Source organism: Scyliorhinus torazame, chromosome 1 (genome assembly GCF_047496885.1).
Source record: "Scyliorhinus torazame isolate Kashiwa2021f chromosome 1, sScyTor2.1, whole genome shotgun sequence".
In the NCBI taxonomy this organism is placed as follows: Eukaryota; Metazoa; Chordata; class Chondrichthyes; order Carcharhiniformes; family Scyliorhinidae; genus Scyliorhinus; species Scyliorhinus torazame.
The window spans coordinates 149,009,440-149,036,913 of NC_092707.1; the positions used below are offsets into that span (position 1 = coordinate 149,009,440).

General features: G+C 48.9%; 1 protein-coding gene across 1 annotated transcript in view; it reads right to left on the minus strand.

Moving 5' to 3' along the window:
* The window catches only part of cnksr1 (connector enhancer of kinase suppressor of Ras 1), a 166,012-nt gene that overhangs the window by 71,705 nt on the left and 66,833 nt on the right, over positions 1-27,474 (minus strand). The window contains exons 9-10 of the mRNA XM_072501005.1: positions 22,477-22,623; positions 12,811-12,881 (exon numbers count right to left, since the gene is read on the minus strand). Coding sequence (XP_072357106.1) covers positions 12,811-12,881; positions 22,477-22,623 — 218 coding nt within the window. The remainder of the gene's footprint in view (positions 1-12,810; positions 12,882-22,476; positions 22,624-27,474) is intronic.

The following is a 27,474-nucleotide window of genomic DNA, read 5'->3' on the forward strand; positions in this document are numbered from 1 at the left end:
TCAGGGTCATACTCCCCATGTGAACACAGTGAGAAGTAAAGCCACTTTACAGAATCAAAATCATGCAGCTAAACAATGAAACAGAGTGCTGTGAACACAATCTGAGGAGTTTGAAAGGCCTCTAACTGTACGGCCTGAATTTTTCAGATGCTGGGGTTTCCCCATCTGCCATCCAAAGAGTCAGCATGGAACACATCCCCACCAATTCAGAGCAGCCCACAGACATTTCACACTCAAAAGATGTCAAATGGCTGCAGGTGGGACTTCTGCCCCTTACTTTGGAAGAAGTCCCACCTTTGAGAGCTGGTAGCCAATCAGATTGCCTGGCAGCTCTCCAGTCCCTGCAGCAACAAGAGCTGCAGTGGATCGAAGAGGAACTTCAGGAAGATGCCTGAGCCGAAGTCTCAGGACCAGAGGACAAGGTAAGTTTAAGGATGGGGAGTAGCGAAGGTAGAGGGGGTGCAAAGGAGTGATTGCGGTGTCCCTGCAGAGGTTTAGGGTGGGGGGTCCAGCTGCCACTGGACCTTAGGTGTAGGTGCCCACAGTCAGGAGGAGACTTCTGATAGGACCCATCTGACCCGAGATCGAAGTCCATTAGGTATTGAGCAACCCCCCCCCCCCCCCCCCGCTACGCCAGGTAAATCCTCCTGTCAGCCCAAGGCTGGGCAGAAAACAGCCATAAGTGGTCAATAATCCAGAAGACAACCCAAAGATGTGCAGGTTAGGTGGATTGGCCACGCTAAATTGCCCCTTAATTGGAAAAAAAAATGATTGGGCACTCTAAATTTAGAAAAAAAATAATCCAGAAGACTATAATAGCACTCCAAGGGACTAAGTAGGGATGTAATGGCTGAAGTGAAAGTGGCCCATGGGCTCCACAAAGACTCTTTAGTTAGTGACCGGAAGCTGCCTATTGCAGTTCATTCATGTTTTTGGTCCACAGACACAACGAGAACCTCATGGATGGAGCAGGCAATGTTGCCTTCATCCTGGCAGTCACCAAGCTGGGCCTCATTAATAATGGACAGTGGGGCCCCCTCAATACCTAGAAACTGAGACTGACAGAGCCATTGAGTGGTGGCGTCTGGCGAGAGCACAGGTGTACAGAAGATGTCACTCATACCTCCAGATGAGCAACAGTTCTGGCAAAGCCTTGCATGTCTAGGGATGTGGTGACACCCAACTGCCACGTTCTCTGGGAGGAGTTTGACACCACAGGGAATGGGAGGCCATCCATTGTCAGTGGCTCTGAAAGTGACTGCCACACTGAACCTATTCGCGAGTGGCTCATTCCAGGGGTCCAATGGCGGCTTCTTGTGGGATTTCTCAGGCACCTCCTCCTAAAGGTTTGTGAACCAGATTGGTTTTTATGACAATGGTTTCATGGTGACCGTGAGACTTCAAATTCAGATTTTTATTGAATTAAAATTTCACCATCTGCCATGGTGGGATTTGAACCCAGGTCCCCAGCGCATGACTCTGCGCTCTGGATTACTTGTCCAGCGACAATACCACTGAACTACTGCTTCCCCTCTGGATGTCTTGCCAGAACAAGGACTGGAGGAGCTTCATATCTCTTCCGATGGTGAGGACTCAAGAGAGCCGAGCTCGATGAGGAAGAAGAAGCAGAGGCTCCAGAGGAAGAGGCCATAGCACGGGCCAGACAAGGTAGGTATATACGTGACATGCTAATAGCTGCCGGGTTCAAGGAGGATAATGACGAATAGCTCATAGGAGCCTCTTTGGTCAGAATCCTCCATGCTGGATCCACCTTACCATCTTGGTTGCAAACCTGATCATCTCAACACAGTTGATATCTGAATGAGGAGCTACAATCTTGCATCACCATGTCCTCATCTTTGGAAGGTACAGCAGCCTCAGGAACACATGGCCTTTCTGTTATGGGACAATAACTGCAACAGGGCGTTTTGTGAGCAGAGTTGAGATGGTGCAGCCTCTTCAAGCATCATGACATTTCACTGCCGATGGCATCCTTCAAGAGGCAGGTGCAGCATTGCGATCCTGAGTGCTCTTGTGGCAGTATGCCTTCACTCTGGCAAGGCGCCTCAAGGAGGACAATCATCACTCAGCGGATATTGCCTTCATGTTGTGAAGTTGATTCTGAAATCACACAGGCAATTGTTCATCCAAGACAAATGTTCAGGCCTCATATCAGTCCCAGCGTTAAATATAGCTTCAGGACGACTTCCGGTTGCAGCTATGCCTAGGTAGGTCGCATGTTCGGCAGCTCCTGCCGGGAACGGACTTTTGGGCTCTTCAGAGGGGCCCCAACGGCAATTGTTCAATGGCTTCCAGTGTGGGAAGGTGACAGCAAGATCTCCCCGACATTATATGGATTGGACCAGGAGTGGAGCGGTTAAAAAAGTGATCCTGGTGCAGTGGAAAGTGCGAGGAGGAAAAGCAAGATGGCGGCGGGTGGAGACCAAGCAGCGTGGGCACAGTGGTCGCAGGAGCAGCAGGAGTTTCTTAAACGCTGCTTTGCGGAGCTGAGGACAGAAATGCTGGCGCCAATGAAGGCGGCGATTGAGAAGCTTGGAGGCCCAAAGGGCGGCGATCCGGGAGGTGCGGCAAAAAGCCTCAGAGGACGAGATCTTAGGCCTGGCGGTGAAGGTGGAGGCACACGAGGCGCTGCACAAGAGGTGGGCGGAAAAATTTGAGGACCTGGAGAATAGGTCGAGGAGGAAGAATCTTTGGATTCTGGGTCTCCCTGAAGGAGTAGAGGGGCCCGATGCCGGGGCATATATGAGCACGATGCTCAATTCGTTGATGGGCGCGGGAGCTTTCCCGAGGCCCCTGGAGTTGGGTGGGGCTCATCGGGTCCTGGCAAGGAGACCCCAAAGCCAACGAGCCGCCAAGGGCAGTAGTGGTGAGGTTCCACCGCTTTATGGACAGAGAGTGTGTCCTGAGATGGGCCAAAAAGAGCGGAGCAGCAGGTGGGAGAACACGGAGATCCGAATTTACCAGGACTGGAGTGCGGAGGTGGCTAAGAAGAGGGGGCTGGTTTTAACCGGGCTAAGGCGGTGCTCCATCGGAAGGGGTGAAGTTCGGGATGCTGCAGCCAGCGTGATTGTGGGTCACGTTCCAAGATCGACACCACTGTTTTGAAATGCCTGATGAGGCATGGAACTTTATACAAACTGAAAAGTTGGACTCAAACTGAGGGTTTGTCGTGGGGGGGTGTTTACTGTGTTTATTGCATTTGGTGAATGTTTTTTTTTTCCTGCTGGGTGGGGATGGGTGAATGGATTTGATGTGGGGGCTGTGGGAGAGTGTGGGCGTCAGTGTTGGAGGGGCAGGGCCCCACGGAGGAAGAGGGGGGTGGAGGCCCGGGGATGGGAAGTTGGGGTAAGGCCGCAAAAAGGAGCTGCGCCAGAGAGGGCGGGGCCAACTCAGGAAAGCGTGGGCTTTTTCCCGCATTAGGGAAGGATGGGGGCAGGGCCGGGGGGGAAGGGCAGTGCTGGAGAGGAGCTCACACTGACTGCCAAGGGGTGGGGGGATTCTCACACTGGTGGGTCGATGTAATGGCGGGAGAGGCTGGAGTCAGCTGACTTACGGGAGTGTCATAGGGGGAGCAAAATGGCTAGATGAGGATCTAGCGGGGGGGAGGGAGGGAGGGGGGGGGGAACTGGGTTGATGTTGCATTGGCCAAAGGGGAGCTGGAAGTAGGAGAGGTAGTCGGGGCGGGAGTCCGCCGCCTGGGGGACTGGAGGGTGTGGGAGGCGCGGGCACGTGGCTGGCCTAGAAAAGGAGACGGCTAGTCGGCGGGGGGGGGGGGGGGGGGGGCGAGTAGCCCCCCGATCCTGCTGATAACTTGGAATGTGAGGGTCCTGAGCGGGCCGGTCAAGAGGGCCCGGGTGTTCGCGCACTGAAAGGGACTGAAGGCAGACGTGGTTATGCTCCAGGAGACACATCTGAAGGTGGCAGATCAGGTTAGGCTGAGAAAGGGATGGGTAAGGCAGGTCTTTCATTCAGGGCTGGATGCGAAGAACAGAGGGGTTGCAATACTGGTGGGGAAGCGGGTGTCGTTCGAGGCACTGAATATTGTAGCGGATAATGGAGGTCGATATGTGATGGTGAGTGGTAGGTTGCTGGTGGTACTGGTGAACGTATATGCCCCGAATTGGGATGATGCCGGATTTATGAAACGCATGCTGGGTCGGATTCCGGATCTGGAGGTAGGAAGCTTGATAATGGGGGGGGGCGGAGGACTTCAACACGGTGCTGGACCCAGCACTGGACCGTTCTAGATCCAGGACGGGTAAGAGGCCGGCTGCGGCCAAGATGCTCAGGGGGTTTATGGACCAGATGGGGGGGAGTGGATCCATGGAGGTTTGCCAGGCCACTGGCCAGGGAATTTTCCTTCTTTTCCCATGTCCATAGAGCCTACTCCGGGATAGACTTTTTCATTTTGAGTAGGGTGCTAATCCCGAAAGTAGAGGGAACGGAATATTCGGCCACAGCCATCTCGGACCACGCCCCGCATTGGGTGGAGCTGGAGTTGGGGGAGGAGAGGGACCAGCGCCCGCTCTGGCGCCTCGATGTGGGACTGTTGGCGGATGAGCGAGTGTGCGGGCGGGTGCGGGGGTGTATTGAAAGATACTTGGAGGCCAACGATAATGGGGAGGTGCAGGTGGGGGTAGTCTGGGAGACGCTGAAGGCGGTGGTCAGTGGAGAGCTAATCTCCATTAGGGCCCACAGGGAGAAGAGAGAGAGGAGGGAGAGGGAGAGGTTGGTGGGGGAGATTTTAAGGGTGCACAGGAGTTATGCAGAGGCCCCCGAGGAGGGGCTACTTAGGGAGTGACGGAACCTCCAGACGGAATTTGACCTGATGACCACGGGGAAAGCAGAGGCACAGTGGAGGAAAGTGCAGGGGGCGGCGTATGAGTATGGGGAGAAGGCGAGTCGGATGCTGGCACATCAGCTTCGTAAGAGGGAGGCAGCGAGGGAGATTGGTGGAGTTAAGGATAGAGGGGGGAATACGGTGCGGAGTGCGGTGAGAATAAACGAGGTATTTAGGGACTTCTATGGGGACCTGTACAGGTCTGAGCCCCCAGCGGGGGAGGAGGGGATGCGACAATTCCTAGATCAGCTGAGGTTCCCGAGGGTGGAGGAGGAGGAGGTGGCTGGTTTGAGGGCGCCGATTGGGCTGGAGGAGTTGGTTAAAGGATTGGGGAGCATGCAGGCGTGGAAGGCCCCAGGGCCGGATGGGTTCCCGGTTGAATTTTACAGGAAATACGTGGACCTGCTGGGCCCGTTGCTAGTGAGGACTCGTAATAAGGTGAGGGAGGGGGGGGACCTTGCCCCCGACAATGTCCAGGGCGCTGATTTCTTTGATCTTGAAGTGGGACAAGGATCCATTGCAATGTGGGTCATATAGACCGATCTCGCTCCTCAATGTTGACGCTAAGTTGTTGGCGAAGGTGCTGGCTACGAGAATTGAGGACTGTGTCCCGGGGGTGATTCATGAGGACCAGACGGGATTTGTGAAGGGTAGGCAGCTAAATACAAATGTGCGGAGGCTCCTCAATGTGATTATGATGCCCTCGGTGGAGGGGGAAGCGGAGGTAGTGGCAGCTGTGGACGCGGAGAAGGCCTTTGATAGGGTGGAGTGGGAGTATCTTTGGGAAGTGTTGCGGAGGTTTGAGTTCGGGGAGGGGTTCATCAGTTGGGTCAGGCTGCTATATAGAGCCCCGGTGGCGAGTGTGGCTACGAACCGGCGGAGGTCGGAGTACTTCCGGCTGTACCGGGGGACAAGGCAGGGGTGCCCCCTATCCCCCTTGTTGTTTGCACTGGCAATTGAGCCTCTGGCCGTGGCACTGAGGGAGTCCAGGAAATGGAGGGGATTGGTCCGGGGGGGGGGGGGGGGGGGGGGGGGGGGGAGGAACACCGGGTGTCGTTGTATGCCGTTAACCTGTTGTTGTATGTTGCGGATCCAGTGGAGGGGATGGCGGAGGTCATGTAGATCCTTCGGGAGTTTGGGGACTTTTCGGGGTATAAACTCAACGTAGGGAAGAGTGAGCTCTTTGTGGTGCATTCAGGGGACCAGGGAAGGGGGATAGACGAGCTACCGCTGAAGAGGGCGGAAAGGAGCTTTCGGTACCTAGGGATCCAAGTAGCTAGGAGTTGGGGGGCCCTGCACAAGCTCAATTTGACACGGTTGGTGGAGCAGATGGAGGAGGATTTTAAAAGATGGGATATGCTGCCACTCTCACTAGCGGGTAGGGTGCAGTCGGTCAAAATGACGGTCCTCCCGAGGTTTCTCTTTGTGTTCCAGTGCCTTCTCATTTTGATCCCCAAGGCCTTTTTCAAATGGGTAAGCAGGAGCATCATGGGATTTGTGTGGGCGAATAAGACCCAGAGGGTGAAGAGAGTGTTTCTGGAGCGTAGAAGGGACAGGGGGGGCTGGCGTTGCCGAATTTGTGTGGCTATTATTGGGCAGCCAATGTGACGATGATCCGTATGTGGGTAATGGAGGGAGAGGGGGCGGCGTGGAAGAGGCTAGAGATGGCGTCCTGTGTGGGCACAAGCCTGAGGGCGCTGGTGACAGCACCGCTGCCGCTCTCGCCGACAAGGTACACCACGAATCCGGTGGTGGCGGCGACGCTGAAGATCTGGGGGCAGTGGAGGCGACACAGGGGCGAGGTGGGAGCCTCGGTTTGGTCCCCGATTCGGGAGAATCATCGGTTCGTCCCGGGAAGGATGGATGGGGGGTTTCGGAGCTGGCATTGGGCAGGGATTAGAAGAATGGTGGACCTGTTCATCGATGGGATGTTTGCGAGCCTAGGGGCGCTGGAGGAAAAGTTTGGGCTACCCCCGGGAAACATGCAAGTGAGGCGGCAGGTGAGGGAATTCCCGCTGCCTCCGGCACGTGGGATTCAGGACAGGGTGATTTCGGGTGTATGGGTTGGAGAAAGCAAGGTTTTGGCGATTTACCAGGAGCTGAAGGAAGAGGAGGAGGCCTCGGTGGAGGAGTTAAAGGGCAAGTGGGGGGAGGAGATAGATGAGGGTCTGTGGGCTGATGCCCTGAGTAGTGTTAATTCTTCCTCCTCTTGCGCCAGGCTCAGCCTAATACAGTTCAAAGTTACTCACAGAGCGCATATGACAGGGGCGAGGTTGAGTAGGTTCTTTGGGGTGAAGGACAGATGTGGGAGGTGCTCGGGGAGCCCGGCAAATCACGTCCATATGTTCTGGTCGTGCCTGGCGCTGATTGGGTTTTGGAGGGGTTTTGCGAGGACTATGTCCAAGGTGGTGAAAGCCCAGGTCAAGCCGAGCTGGGGGTTAGCATTATTTGGGGTATCGGACGAGCCGGGAGTACAGGAGGCGAAAGAGGCCGGTATTCTGGCCTTTGCGTCCCTGGTAGCCTGGCGGAGGATTTTGCTGCTATGGAAAAGATGCGAAGCCCCCTAGTGTGGAAGCTTGGATCAATGACATGGCAGGGTTCATCAAGCTGGAGAGGATAAAGTTTGTCTTACGAGGGTCTGTGCAAGGGTTCCTCAGGCGGTGGCAACCGTTCCTAGACTATCTCACGGAGCGTTAGGAGGTCAGCAGCAGCAGCCCAAGGGCCGGCTGGGGGGGCGGTTTGGGTGAAGGTGGGGGTTTTCCCTATTTGTATTTTTAAATGTTATATGGTGGTTATTGTATATGGGGGGAAATCCAATGTATAATTTCTGCTTGTTGTGTTCTTGTTTCTTTCTTCTTGTTGTGGGGGGGGGGGGGGGGGGGGGGGGGGGTTTGTTGAAAACTTTGAATATTTTTTTTTTTTAACAATAAAAAATATAGCTTCAGGACAAACTCATCTGTAACTCTTGGTAATGAATAAGAGGCTGTGTTTCAGCTAATCTTCCAGTGGACGTTGAAAGCTTCAGGAGTAGCACAGTCTGATCTCTGGCAAGCATTCATGACCATGCCTCTGTTTGGAGTCTCCCAATTTCCTGTGCTGTCTAGCTGTGGCATGTGTGGGCCTGGAAATTGTATCTCTATCTAGGCCTTAAGGCCTTTGGCTTTGATAATAAAGAGCATAAGCTGGATTCTCCATTGGCGGGATCCCCCAACGGTATGGAGGTGTCCACAATGGGGAACCCTTTTGGCCAGCTGCCGGGACGGAGGATCCCCCAGAAAATGGGTGCGGCGGGACGGAGAATCCCATCCCATATATCAGATGTATTGGAGCCTCGCTTTGATCGCATTTGAGACCGCCACATTTTCATTCAAACATATGACAAGTCTGACATCTGCAAATGGAAAATGTTATATCCTGCAAGGGGCTTACGGAGTGGCAATGATCATCTTCCCCATGGGTCTCACGGAGTACGAACTCCCCCTGCTGAGGGGCGGGGGAAACTCCATTCAGCTATGTATAAAAGGTTGGCTAGTGAAGAGACCCGGTAGGGATCCATTGGGAGTTGTATATAATGTAACTGTAAATAAACCAAAGTTCTTTTTTCTTACTCAGTGTGGACTCCCTGTGACCTTATTAAATAAACTAGGCATACTGATGCAATCGCAAGTTGCACATTACCATGTTGAATGACTATTTCAAAGCTAGCTGAGGGTTCATGTGACGCGATGCTCGCCAGACCTTCTGGTCGAACGCTGCATCCTCCTCTGTCCAAGTCAGGCATCTGGGGCTTCTGTCCATAACTCCTAAGTTGCTCAGTTTTAGCCATCTAATAGGAATCAAAAGGCTCAATACGAGCAAGGTTCATAGCTCTAAATCATGGAGGTGGTAAGATTGGGATAAATATAGGGGTGATGTATGAATATACATGTGGACATGAGATAACGTTGTAGGCAGACAGGAGCGCATAAGAGCTCCAAGTTAGGTTCAAAGGAAAAACACTCAAGACCTACGGAAAGTAAATGAATGCCAAGGAAAGATGCACCGGCTCCATGCCGCGCCAATCAGTCCTGCAAGATCCACATTGAGCATTCTACAATGCAGAGCATTCTACAATGCAGAAGTTATCAGGAACTGAAGCAACTCCAGTTTCTAAACTCATGAGGCAACATTATATGAACCTATGAAGCCGGTGTAAGAAATGCCTTGGCCAGCTACAACTTTCTTAGTCAGATGCTTCACCCATGTCAGTGCTGTGCAGAGATTTTTTAAATTCTTTGTTCATTTACAGGATGTGGACGTTGCATTTATTGCCCATCCCTAGTTGCCCTTCAGAAGGTGGTAGTGAATTGCCTTCTTGAACCACTGCAGTCTGGAGGTGTAGGTACACCTACTGTGCTGTTGGGGAGGGAGTTCCAGGATGTTACCCCAGTGACGGTGAAGAAACGGCGATATATTTCCAAGTCAGGCACTGTAATGAGATGGCATTACTTCCCAACATGTTGAGTAAGGAAGGAATTCTTGCCTGTACCCCCAACTAACTTTCTTCTGTCATACTATCTATTGAGTAAGGCATCACACACAATTTTTGACCGTTGCTTCATAATATACACACACCTCACTCGCACACATTCAGCGGTTTCCTACTGGGGATGGAGGGTGAGGTAAGGGGGTGGTGGTGTAATGGGGCTGAGAGAGATTGGGGTGTGAAGAGGTGGGTTGGGGATGTGAAGGAGCTGAGAGTGGAGTGTGAAGGGGATGGAGGTGTGGGATTTGCAGGGGGGGGGGGTGGAGATGGGGTAGAGAGAGTTAAATGGCTGCGATCCTGTTCCCACCTTCTGGGGCTGTGATATACACATGCGCACCTCAAATTCCAGCCCCATCCACGTGACAGCTACTCTGATTTGCGCTCAGATTCAAACTCTGAAACGCTGGCCGCCAAACCCCTGCGCATGCAGAACCACAGCTTCCATCAGGCACTGCGGGACAGGTCTTCCCATGATTCCATACTGCTGCTCTCCATTATACAGGTGTCCCATGCCACAGCCACATGGGTAATGTAATTCCAACTGGGTTTGTTTCAGAAAAACTGCCCCCTCCTCTGTGATTGGCTTAGCAGAGTGAGTGATTTGTAAATTCTGGAAGGGATTTCAAATTGGCTGCGAGACACTCACTCATCGGTTTGGGGGTCCCTACTGTTTGGAGGCCCTGTGCCTAGGTACAATATGTTACATTGTAAATCTGCCACTGCCTGCCCCCCTCTTGCCGAACCACTGAGATCCCACCAATGTCTCGATCAATGGGATGCCGGTTCTGGCACAATGTCCTGGATAAAGGTCTCCATGGCAGTCACCATCTGACCAGTGTTGACCTCGGTGCACTGGCATATCAGCGTAATGACATCAGACTGAACATGGACGGACTTCTCCATTGGCCGTCACAATCTGACAACCCTGCCTGATGTTCCTGTGTCATGGCAACTCCAACATCTGTGTTAGAACCAAGTCCACAGGCTCATCGTCTGACTCAAGACTGCAGGGGCCTGGCCTCCAGCAGTCCTCCAAATGCCAGTGACCTTGAATGTCCCTGTCTCTGCCTGCCAAGGACCCGAATTTGTGCAGTACTCACCAGATTATGACCCTGAGCCTGCTCTACAACTAGGTTCCCTCGAGGAATGTGTCTCTGTGCTGGTGGGGAATATGTATGAAAGCTGTGACGGGTTTTCACAGGATCCTCATCCAAGGTGGCATGGAGGCTAGGGCTGATGGACTGGCTGACTCTGGGTCTCTGCTTTTTCCTGATGGTGCCCGTCAAAAAGAGAAGAGATAATTAGTGATTGGTACATTGTCAACAGAATTACGAAACAGTCACAGTTTAATCGATGAACTGTTGATTGGTCCTCACTGCCTTGAGAGATGCCGGTCTCGCCCTCAGCACAGGGAGAAGCAGAGTTCCAGTCCTGGTCCTTGCCGCTTTTGATCTTGTGCGAGGGCCCTTAACTCAGGCAGCTCTCATTGGTTTGGGATCTCTCCCTTTTGTCATGGGTGATCTTCTCCTGCATAAAGAAAAATGGACAGACCTTGAGGAGTGATGGCAAGGCAGATGATAAGGATGCCTGCCTTTGTGCATGTTGAGTGGACCTGTGTATGGTGTTGAGGATTTGAGCTGCACAGGATGTGAGAAGAGATGAAGATGTAAAAGTGTGCTTGAGAGAGTCAATAGTGAAGGTTCTTGTGCTGTGAATGTGTGAGATCCCTCTGGATTATAACGCTGTGAGTGCCTGATGGCCTTGTGAAAGTGAGGAGAAGGCTGACTTGCACCGGCAGAGTGGATGAGATCATTCATACTCTGGTAGTCCTCTTCGGAGGAATGTTGGCGTTGACTCCATTGGCAAACTGCTCCCAAGCTGTCATGGATGATGGAGGTTGATGGACTTCCTACTGCCATCACGGGGATAAAAAGGAGCTCCAGGTTTACCTCCAAAGCATTCAGACATGCTTCCAGCACATTGTCGCTGAACTTGGGGGCAGTAGGCTTCTTTCCTCTCGGAGTCATCACTTGACATGACCAGACCACTGCAGATGTGCACGACTGCAGTTTAAATATGGCACCTGGAATGGGTGATAGCAGAGCAGATGAATCCCAACCTTCCCCTCCACAAGATATGACGTCCTTCACATTCATACATATATGATGAGCTGAAAAGTAGACAATATGGCGCAGAAACCCACTGCACCGCTTTTCCCGGCCATCACCAGAAAACCCCACCCTACCACTTACATTTTGTTGAGAGACACAATGCCAGTTAATGTGTCACTTGAGAATGGCTCAGAAATGCTAGACCAGGAATGTGGCATTTGTCTGCAGTTGCAATTCTCCACACAGCATAGAGCTGATCCCAATTATTGCTCTGGATTGTTGCAAGTGAAAGCTTGTCCCTGTCCCCACAGGTTGTGATCTTTTTGTTTGTTGCATGAAAGCTAATGTCAAGTGAGAGTACCTTTAAGACATGGATGTTTAAGCAATGTACCTTTAAGAAAACAGTGATGTCAGAGAGTGGGTGGGGCTGAGCTCAGTTCAGCCATTTTGGAAGTTTCAGTTTGGAAAAGCAGCTTGTTGTGCGTCTGTGTGTTTCCAGAGAGCTGCAGTTTTGCAGTTTGAAAAGAGCTTGGGAGTGTCTGTGTTGCAGTGAGCTGGATCTCTGCCATGAAAGACTATCTCTGGATCATTTGGGTGATTTAAACTCATAACAGTAAAGCCTTTAACCTGATGTGATTCTGTTTAAAGGTGTTAAGTCTCTTGGAAGTTTGAAGGAACATTTTGAGGAATTATTTACTGTTGCACTTAACCAATATCCTACAGTAGGATAGATTGTTTGTGATTCATGTACAAAACACCCTCCATGTAAAATTATTGGTAGAGTTGTCAGGGAAGAAAGCAAATTAAACATTTGGGCTTTCGCCCATCATTTCTGTCTGTTGTGTAGATGAGAAACAATGGCCATTCACTCAAGTGGAACATTAAACTACAGATCTGGCTCATGTACATGGGGATTGCAACGGGTGAAGCTCCTACTGGACTTTCGGCCCAGTTTTCCTGATCATGAGCTCGCAATTTTACCATTGCATCGAGCAGATGGCTCATTCATATAAATCAGACTAAGAGCTGTTCTACAGTCTAACTACTCATTTAGAAATGACCAATTCAGGAACGTACAGGAAACAAAGATCACTATTGTCCATTTGTCCAGCCTGAGTTGAAAGACAGCCAATACTAAGAAAGGGAGAATGGATTGTTAATTTGTCAATGGCTTCAATACTAAGCTCAACAATACCAACAAGCCTGGATCATAAATCACACTGGTCATCTGAGAACTGAACCAGGGTCACTTTTGCAGGGACCAAGTGAGATACAATTTCCCCAGAGAACAAAGGAATTAAATTGAAACTAACTGGACAGATTTCTCAGAAAATACACTTGGGTCTGGCCACGATGTTGCATCTTCTGATGTGCTTCCCAGTGCCTACAAGACAAAGCAGATAATAGAGGCACAAGAACATGAAAAAGTCACGGGTGGTAATTTTGACTTTAAATGATATAAAATGAGCAACAACGGAAGTCAATAATGAAGATCAAAAGAGCTTTCTAATATGTCACTAAGACGCTTTGTATGTTTTTCATATATTTCAAAGTCACCCTTAATCGAAAGGATGAGAAGAGGCCATTTTTCCATTGAAACTCATGTCTCTAATATTCCAACTCTCCCAGCCTGGCATCCAGCTGTCTTTCTAGTGTTCCTAAAACCTGTGGCTCAGCTTCCTGCTCAGCCAGACTATTGCAGACATTTTTCATTCCATCAGTGAAGGGGTTCCCTCAGGTATAAGATTTAAATGTCTTATTTGTTCATTATCTTTGCTTTAAGCTCTATAGATTGTGTTAAAAAAAACTTTCCCTATAGTGCACCCCATTAAATGCAAAATCATCTTTGCTATTCTCCTTTGTACTTCCTCCAACACTTTCATATTCCATTTTTAGTGTGGTGGCTGGGAAAGGATGGTGAAGTCATCACTAAATAATGCTGAAGGTACAAGTTGCAGGCAACGTTCCAGATAGTGCTCCAAATAGGATCAGATAATGCACTGTACAGACCCAAGACCTCCTCAGTAGAATACCTGGCAGTCACCTCCAAACATTGAGAATGATAACCCCACAATTACTAAAAGTCTCTTCTACTTGCACTGATTCTGTTTCACCAATGACAAGAACATCTCAAACTATTTGTTTTTGCCTACCCCTCTTGGTCAACCACCATTCTGTCCCAACAAGAGAGTGATCATCTTGGATGATGGGTTGTTTGTATTCATCATAAATGCACCAATTCAGTGGAGAGTCAAAGGATCCGTTGTTTCTTCTCCCAGGTCGCACTTCCTCCCCGTCATCTGGCACTCTCACCAGGACTGGGCCAAGGCTGGGAGCATGGACAACATGCAATTTCAAGAGAATCCCTCCATTTATCAAGTAATAGCCAAGTGAGACGATCAATTATCTGAAAACTAGTTTGAGGGGCTGATTAATCTATTTCTTTTTCTAAGGGGGGGGGGGAGGGGTGAAAGAGTTTTTCATAAGTGGGTTTGAGGGTGCTTGTGCGATTAAAAGCATTGAAATTGACGGCATGTCAGGAAGCCGGGTTTCAACAGACTTCCATATTTAACAGCAGTGCATTTGGTTGTATGCAATCAACCCCCATGGAGGAGGTGGGTTGTGCCTTTTAGTATTAACATTATATTAAAGTAGTTCACTTGGAAATCGACAGTGAAAGCAGGACACAACAGTAATTGATGGGGCTGTCTAAATGAAAAACAAAAATTCCCCCAAGTAATGAAATCTCACAGCTGAAATCTCACAGCTGCCTATTTACAAGACAGGTTATACTCAAGTACTTTCTTTGAAAGGCTACTTCACTACTTTATAGGTTACTTGTTCATTAGTTTATAACGGGGTATCTTATCAAAGGCCTTTCGAAAACCCAGATAAATTACATCCGCTGAATTATCATTGTCTACTCTCTCTGTTACCTTTTCAAAAAATTCAATTAAGCAAGATTTTTCTTTTTAACACCCACACAAACTATTTATTATAATAATAATTTGTAGATATTCTTCTGCTGTCTCCTTTTGTGAGGATTCCAATATTTTTCATAATGACTTGGTCTAGAATGGCATGGTGGCACAGTGGTTAGCGCTGCTGCCTCACAGCACCAGGGACTAAGGTTCAATTCCAGCCTGTTGGTGTGGAGTTTGGACATTCTCCGAGTGTCTGCGCGTGTTTCCTCCGGGTGCTCCGGTTTCCTCCCACAGTCCAAAAATGTGCAGGTTAGGTGGATTGGCCATGCTAAATTGCCCCTCAGTGTCCTAAAAGGTTAGGTGAAGTTAGGCTGTGGGTCTGGGTCGGAAGGTCAGTGCAGACTCAATGGGGCGAATGACCTCCTTCTGCACTGTAGGGATTCTATGATTCCATGCCTTGTCTGCCCTCCTATAGATATGAATTACATCAACTATTTGCAAGTCCTCTTTTTCTAACTTATTACATTATTAAATACGAATAGTAATGCTTTCACTGTCTCTTCCATGGGTGCAATCCATCGAGACGAGGGGGCTTTATCCTCTTTAAGTTTGTTTAGTTGGACTTCCGGTGGCGACTGTTGGAGGAGGTCGAACGTTGGGTAGCTCCTGCCAAAGTCCTCTGTTTTTAGCCTTTTCACCCAATTTCTTGGGAGAATGCACATGGAAGCCTGTTCTAATTGAAAGATGATTACGAGTGAATTTCTAAGGACCAAAGGAGGAATACTTTGAAGAAAGGTGAGAGCGCTAGTCCGCCGGCAGTGTAGAGTTCAGTGAGGGGTGCTGTGGGAGTAAAGATGGCGGAGGTGGGCTCTCTGGATGGGACTGCTTCAATAACGATGGATATGCTGGCGGAGGTGATGGCTGCTGAGTTGAGAAGCAGTTCAGCAAGCATTTTGAGCGGCATTTGGAAATGCTGGAGAGGCTTAAGCAGTTGGTGGAAGATACGTTGGCCCCAATAAAGGAAGCGGTTGGAAAGACGCAGAGAGGTGCGGGAACATGATGAGCTGTTGAAGGGGGCGCTGTCGAAGTATAGTGACCAGCTTGCTTTTCTGGAGGCCGAGCTATTGAAGGTGGGGAACAGTAATAAGGGTTTGAGAGCAAAGGTCGTGGTCCCGTTGGCTGAATTTACAGATTGTGCGGCCACCTGAGGGTGTGGAGGGCCCGAGGCCAACGGAGTACTTTTCGACAATGTTTGGAAAGCTGTTTGGGGAGGGGACGAAGCCTCCCCCTTCAAGCTGAATAGGGCACATCGGTTGCTCCGGCCAAAGCCGAGGGCTAAAGAGCTACCTAGAGCTGTGATGGTCTGCTTTCACTGCTACCAGATGAAGGCAAAGGTGCTGCGATGGGCTAAGCAGAACTGTGAGGTGAGGTGAGAAGGCAGTGGTATTCAGATATACCAAGATGTCATGGTGGAGCTGTGATGCGACCATCAATTCACTCGAAGACACGTGGAGAAGTAAACCGTGGTTTTAATCAGCTTAGAACTGAGCCTGCCTGTGACCGGTACAACACTGAAGGTGGCCCCGCAGGTCAGCAGCTCTTATACTTCCTGTAAAGGGGGTGGTGCTATGGGCGGAGCCCGTACATGTCCCAACATATCCCCTGTGGGTGAAGCCACACAATGGCCCATAGGTACAGCCCACAGGGTTAATAGCATAACACAGTGCACTGGTGAATTATCAGTAATTATACATTCACCACAAGCTGCCAAAAAGGCGGGTGGCATTCAATAGGGCAAAGGCAGCACTTGACAAAAGCAGAGTGCGTTTTGGAGTGGTCTACCTGGCAAAGTTGAGGGACACACACAGCTCCAGGGATCACTTTTACGAGATGGCAGAGGAGGCCAAGGCATTCGTAAAGGCAGAGGGACTTGGACTGGACGGAGAAGAGTAGAAGTGGGATTTTGTTTTGCAAGGGGGGTGCTGTAGGACTATAGGTTTTGTATTTTCTTTGTCTTATTTGAGGCTCTTTATTCTTTTTGGATTATGTTAATTGTCAATTGAAAATTGTTGCTGGATTGTCAATAGAATGGGGATTCTTCTTTCTTTTGTGGGTTTATGGTTGATATGGGCATAATGGGAATGGAGAGGGGAGTAAGGGCGGTGGGGAGTGAGGGAGGGGTTTTTGAGGTACTAAGTTGAGTGTGAAGGGATCCTTGGGTTTGGTTTTTTGTTGATTATTGGGTGAGGGGAACTCTAGTGCGGGGGGAGGGGGGGGTCTACCCTGCTAGATAACCCCAGTTTGCTAGTAAATGGGAGCGAGGTGGGATGAGGGGCTGCGGCCTGCTGAGCCCGTTCGTGCAGGTTTTGTTTTTTGATGCACCTAGGTCTGAATGTGGGGTGGTTGGTATATGGTGGGGGATGGGAACATCCCTCATGGGGGTGATGGTTTATCCAAGGGGGGGGGGGAAAGAGAGGCCCCCGCTTCGGTTGGTGACATGGATTGTACGGGGGCTGGGGGCCTAGTAAAATGGGCGAGAGTTATTGCTCATCTGAAGAGGCGGTGCTGTTGAGTGCTAAAGACAAAAGGAGACTCACTTGTGGGTGAAGGACCAGGTAAAGCTCCGTAAGGGTTGGGTCAGCCAGGCTTTGACAGGAAGGCCTAAGGGGTGGCAATCCTGATCAATAAATGCAAAATGAATATTTCACATCTAACGTCACCCAAGAGAATGAAGAGGTAGATATGGAACTCTGGGAGAGAGACTGAGGTTATTGAGCAGGTTGTTATAGGGAGGGACAAGGTATTAGAGGTGTTGGCAGGCTTAAAAGTGGAGAAATCTCCAGGTCCGGATGAAATGTGTCCCAGGTTGCTGTGGGAGGCGAGGGAGGAGGTTGCAGGGGCAAATTTTTTATTCTTCTCTGGCCACAGGAGAGGTACCAGAGGACTGGAGAACCGCAAATATGGTCCCACTATTTAAGAAAGGCTGTAGGGATAAGCCAGGGAACTAAGACCAGTGTGTCTCACATTTGTGGTGGGGAAACTAATGGAGAAAATTCTGAAGGAGAGAATTTATCTCCACTTGGAGAGGCAAGATTTGATCCGGAATAGCATGGCTTTGTCAGAGGAAGGTCATGCCTAACAAATTTGATAGAATTTTTTGAGCATGTGACCAGGTGTGTAGAGTAGGATAGTGCAGTTGATTCAGCAAAGCATTTGACAAAGTCCCACATGGGAGACTTAGAAGGAAGGCTAATTCACATGGGATACAGGTGAACTTGATAAGGTGGATTCAAAGCTGGCTGAGCTGTAGGAGACAGAGGGTGATGATCGACTGCATTAGTGACTGGAAGCCAGTGTCCAGTGGTGTACCACAGGCATCTGCGCTGGGTCCCCTATTATTCGTCATTTATATAAATGAGTTAGGTGAGCCAAGTGGTTAACAGTGAGGCTGAGAGTCTTGGGTTACACAAATATATAAACCGGATGGTCAAATGGGCAGAAAAGTGACAAATGGAATTTAATCCTGGAAAGTGTGAAGTGTTACAGTTTGGAAGGAGCAATTTGACAAGGAAATATTCAATCAATGGCACCACACTGGGAAATCCTGAGGAACAAAGAGACCTTGGTGTGTTTAGAAATAGATCTCTAAAGGGAGAAGGGCAGGTTAATAGGGTGGTGAAAAAGGCATATGGTACACTTTCCTTTATCAATCATGGCATAGATTACAAAAGCAAGGAAGTCATGTTGGAGTTATACTGAACATTGGTGAGGCCACAGCTGGAGGACTGTTTGCTGTTCTGGTCACCACATTTTAGGAAGGATGTCATTGCACTGGAGGGGGTGCTGAGGTGATTCCCCAAGATGTTGCCTGGGATGGAACATTCTAGTTATGAAGAGAGGTTGGATAGACTTGGGTTGTTTTCGCTGGAGCAGAGAAGACTGAGGGGTGACCTGATTGAGGTGTACAAGATTATGAGGGAAACGGACAGGGTGGATAGGGAGTAGCTTTTCCTTTAGTTGAAGGGTCAGTTAAGAGGGGACACAAGTTCAAGATGAGGGGCGGGAGATTCAGGGAGAGATTTGAGGAAAAACATTTTTACCCAGCGGGTGGTGATGGTCTGGAACGCACTGCCTGGGAGGGTGGAAGAGGCAGGTTGCCTCACATCCTTTAAAAAGTACTTGGGTGAGCACTTGGCATGTCTTAACATTTGAGGCTATGGGCGAAGTGCTGGCAAATGGGATTAGGATTGGCAGATCAGGTGCCTTTCATGTGGCAGTGCAGACTCGATGGGCCGAAGGGCCTTTTCTGCACTGTATTTTTCTGTGATTCTGTGAATAAGAGTGTCCGATATCCCTTGCAGAAGGTGGTGGAGGATCGGGGGGGGCAGATATGTGATGGTCTCGGGGGTGCAGGAGGGCAGGTTGGTAGTTTGGGGGAATGTATATGCTCCAAATTGGAATGATGTACAGTTTACGAAGGTAGTGGTGATCAATATCCCGGATACGGATACGCATCAATTGATCCTGGGGTGTGATTGGAATATGGCCTTGGATCCGAAGGTGGACCACTCCAGGACAAAGTCTTTGTTCCCTTTGGGAGTGGAAAAGGTGTTGGCGGCATTTATGAGAAAGGTGGAGGAGCGGATCCGTGGCCTTTTCTGCACCCTGTGGGCAAGGAGTTCTCCTTTTCCTTGCCAGTGCATAAGGTCTACTGGCACTTTGATTTATTGATTATGGGGAGGTCTTTGTTGCAGGGGGTTCATGGAGCATAATAGTCTGCAATTGTTATTTCAGATCATGCCCCGCACCTGGTGGATGTGGTGCTGGAGAGGCCAGCTCAATGGCTGCTTGGAGTTCAGATGTTGGGCTGCTAGCAGATCTGGGGTTTTGTGTGAGGGTGGCGAGGGCAAGTGATGAGTATGTAGGGTTTAAGAAAAATGGGGAGGTCTCACCCTCGGTGCTAAGGGAGGGGTTGAAGGAGGTGGTGCGAGGAGGGATAATTGCATATAAGGTGCCAGCTGATAGGGAGGCTAGGAGGAGCACCAGCGGTTGGTGGATGAAATTTTGGAGGTGGATGGGAACCCCCAAACTATTGACTAATAGGAACAAACTGCAGTCGCAGTTTAGTCTGGTGACCATGGATAAGATGGTGCACCATCTGCGGAGGGCTGCATTTGGGGCATTGTACGAATGTGGGGAGAAGGCTAGTCGCTTGTTGGCTGGCCAATTGAGGCGACAGGCAGCTTCCCGGGAGACTGTTCAGGTGCAGGATATGTGAGGTGGGCTAGTGGCCATGCCCAAGAAGGTGAATGGGGTGTTTGAGGCGTTCCATGAGAAGTTGTGTCTGTCAGAACTGCCAAAGGCTGAGTCGGATATGGGGGAGTTCTTGGAGGGGTTGACATGTCCTACATTGAAAGAGGAAGATCAGGAGGGTTAGTAAATCCACTGGGGGCGGAGGAAATTCATAAGGCAATCGGAAGCATGCGGATTGGCAAGGTACCAAGGCCAGACGGGTTCCCGGCGAAATTTTATAAAAGGTTTTGAGGCTGGCTGGATTAGGGGTGGAAGGTGTGGGGGACTTTTTTCTGGAGGGGCGGTTAGTGAGCCTAGAGGAGTTATCAGAGAAGTTTGGGCTATCACAGGTATTTAGATATTTGCAGTATTTAGATATTTGCAGGTAATGGACTTTGCGAGGAAGATCTTCCTGTTATTTCCGGTTGTGCTGCCTCATTGGTAGCATAGTGGTTAAGACTGTGGCTTCACAGCGCCAGGGACCCAGGTTTGATTCCCAGCTTGGGTCACTGTCTGTGCAGAGTCTCCCCATGTCTGCGCGGGTTTCCTCCGGTGCCTCAGGTTCCTCCCACAAGTCCCGAAAAATGTGCTGTTAGGTCATTTGGACATTGAATCCTCTCTCGCTGTACCTGAACAGGCACCGGAATGTGGTGACTAGGGTCTTTTCACAGTAACTTCACTGCAGTGTTAATATAAGCCTACTTGTGACACTAATAAAGATTATTAACATTATTGTTGCAACGGGTTCTGTTGCTCACGGGAATGGAAGAGGGGAGCACCTCGGGATTTTATGGGAGGATACTGCATCTCTGGTGCAGACCAAGGCCAAGTGGGAGGAAGAACTGGGGGGCGAGGGGGGGTGGAGATTAGATGAGGGTGTGTGGCATGAGGCCTTGTGTAGGGTGAACGCCTCTTTGTCATGTGCGAGGCAGGGGGGCTGATACAGTTGAAGGTAGTGTACTGGGCGCACTTAACAAGGGCTAGGTTGAGTCGGTTGTTTGAGGGGGTGCAGGCTAAGTGAGAGTATTGTGGGATGGGCCCGGCGAATCATGTGCATATGTTCTGGGCATGTTCTGGGCATGTCCTGAGCTGGTGAGATTTTGGGTTTCCTTCTTCAGCACAGTGTCGGCGAATCTACAGATGGAATTGAAACCCGGTCCCCTGGTGGCCATATTTGGGGTGTCAGATCTGCTGGAGTTGCAGGGGCGGATGTCTTAACCTTCGCCTCACTAATTGCTCGCAGGCAATGGAGTGGAGGTCAGCTTCTTCATCCAATGCCTCGGTATGGTAGGAGGATCATATGGAATTTTGCATCTTGAGAAAATTAAGTACACTTTAAGGCAGTGTTTTTCAAACTTTTTTTTTCCCCAGGACCCACCTTTACCAACGGGTCAACTTTTGAGACCCATGCCAGCCAACTTCCACAACCCACGCCAACTGACCTTCGTGACCCAGGCTGGCCACATTCGCAACCAATGAACTTGGCGACACACCATTTTTGCTTACCTTTAATGCAACAGGTGAGCCTGCTTTATCCTCACTATCTCACTCATTTTGTCATTCAATGTTACATTTCTGCTAAGGACTTCAGGTGGTGATTGAAGTTCTTGCTGGATCCATTGAAAAATATCACAAGGTTTGTTCTGGAACTCGCAATGCGAATCTTCAAATGCCTTTGAAGTTTTGAGGGTTTTAAACATTGTTTTAATATAAATTTTGAGCACCCAATTCTTTTTATCCAATTAAGGGGCAATTTAGTGGGGTTAATTTACCTACCCTGCACATCTTGGGTTGTGGGGGTGCGACCCACGCAGAAGCAGATACGGAGAGAATATGCAAACTTGAGGGTTTTAAACTTTCATTTGCCAGTACTTCCCTGCACATAACACGCATGGGCTTTGCATACTGATTTGCATTGGCACAATTAATAAAGCCATAGCTCAAGAAATCATCTTTGTATTGCTTTGTTCCCAATTTCAGCTTCTTAATGGGTTGTTCATTACAGGCCCTGGAGCCCAAACCAGAACTGCTTTGTCCTGCCCTGGCCTCTCCTGCGAAGCTCTCTCCAGCAGATTCAGTTGTGAGATTCTGACCCGTTTGTGTCTGTGGCCCTCTCTTCGTTATTACAAAATGACTAATCTTCAGTTCTTCACACAGGCACGTGACGTCAGTGTACACGGGGCAACCTTACTGCATTAAGGGGCACAATAGAGGGGTTTTAGAAAAGATGGTGGCCTTTCATTCTGTTCTGTAAAGAGCTAGTCACTGTCAGCTGTGGGGTGAGGGGAAAGAGCAGGGGAGTGTTGCTGTTGTGTTTGAGGGTGTGGTTTGTTTTATTTTATTGTTCTGTATTCATTGAAAATGTTCAATACTTTTTTTTTAAAAACATGTGTTTAGTTTACTCAGTGCATCCCTTTTTAAAAAATGTAAATGCACTAATCACATTACTCATCGTCATCAGTCAACGTAATGCCTATCTGTTCTATCCCCCTTACAAATACTGAAGCAAAATACTTATTTAATAATTCTACTATTTCTTTTATCATTACCTGTGGTATTATCCTGTCTATCCTTAAATCATCCCATTGTCATCACTGCCTGCCTTCTTTTTATTGATGAGCCTTCAAATTACTTCAGTTTTTTGTTCCTTGACAATTTAATTTCATAGTTCCTCTTTGCCTTCCTAATTGTTTCTTTGGCTTCTCTCCGAATCTCTTTGTATTCTCTCTTATCAGTAGGTATTCAGTAAGGGACTGTCCTCACCTGTGGTTGAGGGGATTGTTGCAGCTGTTCATTCTCAGAGAAAGCGAAAGATGGTGATATATCAAGGGGGACCTTTTTCATAATTAGAACGACTTGACTCGGATTCTCCCGCAGTTTGGCAACCAGGTTATTCAATGTCCACCCAACCTAATGGTGCAGGAAAGAACAATAATTAATTGTCTCCGGGGGGAAGCCCATTGTTACAAAGAATGTTAGAACAAAGTTTCTCTTTAGTATCAATGTCAATAAATAAGGTGAGAGACTTTAGGAAACTATAACTAAAATGTATTTCAGCAGCTCTGTGCACTAGCATACTGCCTCATCGCTGAGTAATAGATTGGCACAGTGTACTTGCAAGTTCCTATCCCAGTCAGATGATTTTGGTGGGAGAGGATGATAAAGAATGCAGGATCGTAGAATGACAGCCTTCAAGCACATGCACGAAAATAGGATGGCAGCTGGCTGGGAGCAGCTCTCATTCCCTCTCTCGAGTCACGGCGACTGTCACTGTGATAGAAAACTTTTACCTCGTAGCCAATGTGGTGGCTCGAGACATACACCGAGTTTGAAAAATGGCTGAAGGGGAGGTTAACAAAGTATAGGGTGGTGGTGGGATCAACATGCACAGCCCAGAATGAGACACGGTCCTCGGGACAGGACTGGAACCCAAGGAGCAGGAAGGAATCAGGGTATTAGACAGATTTTGAGATGGGTTATCATTGCAGCGGGGACCATCCCCAGGAGACCTTGCCTATTCAGCAGTTTGTGCGCCACCGATGCAACCAAAGGGGTCATGTTGCCGCATGAGACAAATGCAAAAAAAAGCAACAGCAGCTGCAGTCCAAAGCGCCACTGGACACAGTGGCGAAGAACTCTGACGAAGAGCATGCAATGCATCAGTTAAATGCGATCCAATTGAATAAGACGGCTCCGATTGAAATTGGCTGAAGATAAATGGTTGGCCCTTTCAAATGGAAGTTGACATCGGGACACTTTGGTGACTGTAGTGGACCCTCTAATATTTTTGTGCAGTAACACAATATGTCTTTTTTTTACTTTAACAAAAAGGAATCGGAGAGAAAAATAGGGAGACATTGAAAAAGAAATAAAAATCTTGGGAGCATGTTCATTTTAATAGTCTGAACCCGACCCACCAAGGACAGGGGGAGGTTATCCCACCTTTGCAAGTCTGACTTGATACTGTCAACCAGATTAATGCAATTAAATTTATGAAGCAAGGCCCACTTGTGGGCCACCTGGAGCCCCAGAAAATGAAAGTCAGTCTCGGCAAGGCGAATTGAGGGCGTCCCCAGTTGGGCTCTCCTCCCCATGGGGGTTGACCAGGAAACATTCACTCTTGTCCAAGTTCGACATGTAACCAGAGAAGGAGGCAAAAATCTTAAACAGTGTTCGAAACAAACATGTTGGACTTTAACCTGGTGTTGTAAGACTTCTTACTGTGCTCACCCCAGTCCAACGACGGCATCTCCACATCACAACAAAAAATAACCAGAGTTCAGGGTATTCATACGAACACGGGCAGTGGCGGCCCAACAGTAGTAGAATCCAGGAAATAAACCTGTGGCCAAATCAAACCGCCCCAGAATCTCAAACAGAGACTCCCCTCCACTCTATTAAATACCTTTTTGGATATCCAGGGCAACAATCACCTCTGGTTTAGTTGCCAAGGAGGGAGGAAAAGACAATGTTTATCAGGCAACATGTATTGGCTGACAATTGTCAACCCTTAACTAAGCCAGTCTGATCCTCCAAGATTACAGGGCTCCAGCCACAGCACCTTGGCAAGTAACATAACATCCTCATTGAAGAGTGAGATAGTTCAATGCAGTCCACACTCTGTTGGGTCTTTGTCTTTCTTGAGAATCAAGGCGATAGAGGCCAGTGTGAGGGTAGAGGGCAACAAACCTCAGGAAAAGGAATCATTAAACATGTCCAGAATTAAAGGCACCAATTGCTCCGTGAACGTTTAAAAAGTCAATGGGAAAGCCATTCGGGTGTGGATCTTTGCAGTTTCATCAACCTAATGCATTTTATACCCAAGGTGGCTACCAAACCGAATAAAAAGACTGAACTAAGAAAAATCTGCAGGCACCATCAGCAAACTACCCCCATGTGCCATCACCCTTGAATATTACCACACCCGAATAGACATAGAAAGAGGCAAGGCAAACACAAACAACCAAAATCTACTTCTAACAAACCTAACCAAAAAATAAACTCTAAGCTCATTATCTAAGAAACTACTATAATGAGTTGCAACAAACCCTTCAAAACCGCTCCCATTAGCCAATGTTTAGGTTAGCAGGGTGGCTCCCAACTAGAGTTTTAAAAAATGGTTCCTATATCATAAACCATTGCACTCCAAAAGGGAGTTATATATTATCATAACCAACCGAACAGAACCTCACATAGAACTAAACCCCAAATCCAAGCCCAAACTGTAAAAATCCAACAAGAACAGGAAAATACAAGAACAAACATGAAACTCCAACCATGCAACAATTCAACATGCCCGTCCCCAACACCCAAAAACTCAATCACACCACACCCAACCCGTGTTTCTTAACAAAGGAGTCCGCCTTTCCCACAGCAACAAATAAATCGTCCCTTCCATCAAAAATCACGAAGCCAAGCCAAAACGGACTCCACTTCTACACACGGTAGCCTTGGCTTTATGGAACACAGTACTCTTCTTCTTCAGCTCTGTTCCAACGTCTTGGTAGAACCTGATGGCGAGGCCCTCCCATCTGAAGGCCCGATGCTCCTTTGCCCATCTCAGAACCCGCTCTCTCTCTGTGAAACTATGGATCTTCACTCTTACCACATTTGGTGCATCCTCAGGATGAGGCCGGTGGGTTTGGTCCAATTCAGGAGGGGACCTGAATCCACCCTTCCCCCACCATCTTACTGAACATATCTGCAAAGTACTCCGTGGGCAAATGCCGATTCGAGGGAATCATAGAATCGAGTCAGGAAGGTGGGATGGGAATTTTCGGAGATGGGAGGAGAGGGGAGTTTGGGTATTAAAGGATTTGTTTCTGGGTGGCCGGTTTGCGAAATTGAAGGAACTGGGGGGAAATATGGGTTAGGGCAGGGGGAAATGTTTTGGTATATACAGGTCGGAAATTTTGCCAAGATGGAGGTACAGAGCTTTCCGATGGCGCAGCCCCCACACTACTGGAAGAGATGTTGACGACACGGGGAGTGGAGAAGGGGGTGGTGTCGGCGATTTATGGGGTGATTCTGGGGGAAGATAAGGTATCGCTGGAGAAGGTTAAGGCGAAGTGGGAGGGAGAGTTGGGGGAGGATATTGAGGAGGGGTCATGGTGTGAGGTGCTCTGGAGGGTGAATGCGTTAACTTCATTCGCAAGGTTGGGACTGATACAGTTGAAGATGGTATATAGGACGCACCTCACAAGGGCGAAGATGAGCCGACTTTTTGAGGGGGTGGAGGATGTTTGTGGACAGTGTGGGGGGGTGGGGGGGATGGGGGGAGGGGCGGCACTAATCTTGTTCATATGTTTTGGTCCTGTCCAAAACTGGAGAGGTATTGGAGGGAGGTATTTAAGGTAATCTCAAAAGATGGTGCACGTAAGACCCGAACCGGGTTCCCTAGAAGCCACATTCGGCGTGTCGGATCGGCCGGGGTTGGAAGCGGATGCGGAGGCAGATGTCTTTGCCTTCGCCTAGCTCATCGCCCGAAGGCGGATTCTGTTGGGGTGGAGAACGGCTTCTCCACCCTGTGCCTCAGCGTGGCGGGGGGGATCTGCTGGAGTTCTTAATGTTCGAGAAAGTAAAGATCGAGTGGAGGGAGAGGATGGAAGGGTTCCACAACTCATGGGCCTTGTTCATCATGCATTTTCATGAATTGGATGACATTGAACATTGGGGGAGGGGTCTGGAATGTATAAGTTATTGATGATTCTTTTTCATTGGTGTTTTGTATTCAAAATGTTGGGAGTTTTTGAGGGTGGGTGGGATGAGAGGATTGTCATTGTATTTGTTGTTATTGTTGATTGTCTGTTGTAAATTTTGATGAAAATATGAAAAAGGCAGAGAATAAGAAAATTTATAACAAAGTACTCCGTGGGCGTTGGGCAATCCATGCCCTCTGGCAGCCCCACAATTTGATTGTTTTACCTCCTGGATCGACTCTCTAGATCATTCACTTTGGCCTTCAACGACTTGCTCGTTTCGGCCACAAAAGACATCTCTGCTTCCAGTGAGGCAATCTGATCGCTGCGTCTCGAAAGTGTCACTCCCATATCTTTTATCGTGGCTCCATCACGGTTTCATTGGTGTTCTCCAGCGCCACTCGGATGGGGGCCAAGGCCTCCTCCATTGATTTCAGGAAGTCCTCCGACCCAATCGCCAGTGTTTATGAAATTTCTTTGCAAAGGTACTCTAAAGCGCCTCAGGCATGAATGGAGTGGTCGGAGCCCCAGAAGCTGCCTCTGCCATTCTATCTGCCGACGATCTCGGAGAGGCCTCCGACTCTAATTGACAAATGTCAGCTGTCCATCTCCTTTCCCTGACTTTTATGGCATTTCAATCAAATAGGATCCTTATTCCATTAATTACATGGGTTTTCAAATGAAAATATGCCCTGATACTAAGAGAAAAGGGCAAAATGTCTAGTACTTTAGTGGGGACCACCTTGTGCGTGCCTTCCCCCTACATTACGCTACCAGAAAACCCAGGAGCACAATATTTAAGCTGGAAGAGCATTACAGAAAAGTTTTTGACATATTTTGAAGATCAGCTAATACCCCAGTAGCCTACAGAGGGCAGAAGGTCAACCTGCCTTTGGTTGTCATGGATGGACATGGACCCAGTCTGTTGGGAAGACTTGTTAGCAATAGATTAGACTCAATTGGCTGGAAATCTTCAAAATATCTGATGGCATTCTCCCAAGATGTCTTAAGGATGTATAAAGACGTCCCCCATAATGAATTGGGCCTGACCAAGGGCATAAAA